General features: G+C 38.6%; 1 protein-coding gene across 1 annotated transcript; it reads left to right on the plus strand.

Annotated features, from left to right (window-relative positions):
* The first annotated feature begins 1,405 nt into the window (after window positions 1-1,405).
* Window positions 1,406-2,263, plus strand: LOC142164976 (uncharacterized). The gene has a single exon (XM_075223638.1). It carries the CDS (start codon window positions 1,406-1,408, stop codon window positions 2,261-2,263), a length of 858 nt encoding a protein of 285 aa, XP_075079739.1.
* The last annotated feature ends 257 nt before the right edge of the window (window positions 2,264-2,520 follow it).

Raw genomic sequence — 2,520 nt, forward strand, 5'->3', positions numbered from 1 at the left:
AACTTTGGCGATCTTCACAGGTCAAAAGCCTACTGGACAGGTAGGAGGACAATGGATAGAGGTGAGGATAAGCGTGTGAAGCCTGTCAATAATGAGAATTGTGTTCAAACAAAAAGAGGACATGAGACAATGGCATTGACTGCTGCAATCAAGGAGAATCAGATGATAAATGTTTTGGCATTGGTGGAGATCGAAGATGACCAGGCAGACCATGTTCAGATTCGGAATAGCTTTTTGCAGTCTTAGAAATGGAAAAAACTGATGACAATGAAGGAAATAATCTGATGTTGATAGGGGAAACCTCTACTGTCGAAAATAGAGCTAACATGGAACCAAATGGCAATCTGATTCCAAATGCAGATGCTAGTACTCAAATTCCAAACTATGATGCTCGTACAAAACAGTTGTCAAAAGATGCAAATCAGTTAAATCCAAATGCTATTACTTTTAATCTTTCTACTAAAGAGAATGAGCATCAAAAGCATAGAAAACAAGAGTCCACAGCACAATGGGCTAATAAGATATTTGGAAGCAAGTTAGTTACCACTAATCACTCGTGTCAGGATATCCCATCTCAAAACACATATGGATCATCGGAACAAGTGAATGAGAAGGACAGACTAGCTCTGACTAGTGGCAAGCTTTGGGAGGATCAAACGGAGGAGGATTCTGAAGAAGGAGAAATTCCAAAAGGAATTAATGAAGAAGCTGAAGCTGATCAGGAGGTCATAGAGGAGGAAGATCAAAGTGTAAATGATAATGCAGCTGTTGTAGCAGAACATACTAGAGCTCCAAACAGAGCAAATACTCTGTTTCAAAACAGAGAAAAGGTAAAAAACATACCAGAGGAGGAAAATCATGCTGCAGAATGCAGTGAAGCCAGGAAACAAGCAGATACAATAATTACAGGCGCCTCAATGCACTTGGGCAAAAATGATAAGTTGGATGGATCAAAATGCAACGCTGAAGGGGAACAAGGGATGATCAAAAAAACTGACAATCAAAAAGAGTTTGATGATAACAGTAGGGTGAGGATACTCAAATATAATGATTCCAAAGGCGTAATGACAAGCTGTCCCTCTCATGAATTGGCAAGACCAGTTATGAATCAAGAAAAAGAAGATGAAAACATTCCGGGAAATGGAAGAGATTTAGATGAGGAATCAACAACTCAAAATTTCATCAATGTGGCAAGAAAAGGTGATATCTCTCCAACTCATATAGCCAAAGTTAAATCTGCTGCAAAAGGAAAGAAAGGAAAGATTAACAGAAACAATTCTGGCATGCCTACTGCTGGGATCCAAACTCGACGAGGTTGTTCTAAATCAAATAATTGTTAATGGATGCAATTATTTGGAATATTAGATCCGTCAATACGCAGCGAGCCTTTGAGAGGCTCGTAAAAATGTATAGACAACATGATTTCGATTTTGTTGGTCTAATGGAACCAATGCAGGATGGTTCAAAGCTGGAATTATACAGAAGACAGATAGGTTTTTCTAAAGCATTTTCTAACATTTCAAATAAGGTGTGGGCTTTCGTTGACGAACTGTACGACGTCACAATTCTATATGACATGGAGCAGCAGCTGACATTACAAATGACTCATACAGAAACACGCATTGTCCAAAATGTTACTTTGGTCTATGCCAAGTGTGATGCAATAGAAAGAATAGAGCTTTGGGACTCATTATACGCAATGGCAGCAGATATGGATGTTCCTTGGCTTGTTGGAGGTGACTTCAATGTCATATGGGATGATGAGGAGAAGTTTGGGGGACGTCCAGTGACTTTGAATAAAGTAGACCATTTCCGACATTGCATGAACACCTGTAATCTATTTGATTTGGGATTCAAGGGAAGTATATATACTTGGTGGAATGGAAGAGCAGAGGAAGATTGCATTTTCAAAAGACTTGACAAATGTATGGCTAACATTGATTTCCAACAAATGTTCCCTAGAATAGAAGTCACTCATCTGCCAAAAACTGGATCCGACCATTGTCCCATGTTGCTAAAATGTAATCTTGAATCGACTGTGGTAAAGAAATCCTTCAGATTTCTCAATTTTTGGACAAAACATTCGACGTTTAAAGATGTGGTCAATGAAAATTGGAACGCAGATTTTGAAGCAAATCCTTTCACTTTATTCAACCACAAAATGAAAAAAGTGAAAAAAGGACTGTCACAATGGAGCAAGTCAACATATGGAGATATTTTCAAGAAGATATCTAGTTTGGAAGAGGTAGTCAAGGTTCATTAGGCTCAATTTGAAATAAATCCAACTCGGGCAAATAGGGAAAGACTGTGTAAAGTTCAAGCACAACTTATCAAATTTCTTGCTCTTGAGGAACAATTTTGGAAAAAAAAGGCAGGGATGGCTTGGTTCAAAGATGGAGATAGAAACACTAAATTCTTTCACGCTCAAGTCAACAGCAGAAGGAAGAGATTGCAGCTACGAGGGATTCAAAACAGAGATGGAATCTGGATAGATGACAATACTCAAATCGCAGAAGAAGC

Source organism: Nicotiana tabacum, chromosome 10 (assembly GCF_000715075.1).
Source record: "Nicotiana tabacum cultivar K326 chromosome 10, ASM71507v2, whole genome shotgun sequence".
NCBI classification, from domain to species: Eukaryota; Viridiplantae; Streptophyta; class Magnoliopsida; order Solanales; family Solanaceae; genus Nicotiana; species Nicotiana tabacum.

Coding starts and splice junctions, on each gene's coding strand:
- LOC142164976 (XM_075223638.1), top strand. CDS start 1,406: ATGTATAGACAACATGATTTCGATTTTGTTGGTCTAATGGAACCAATG.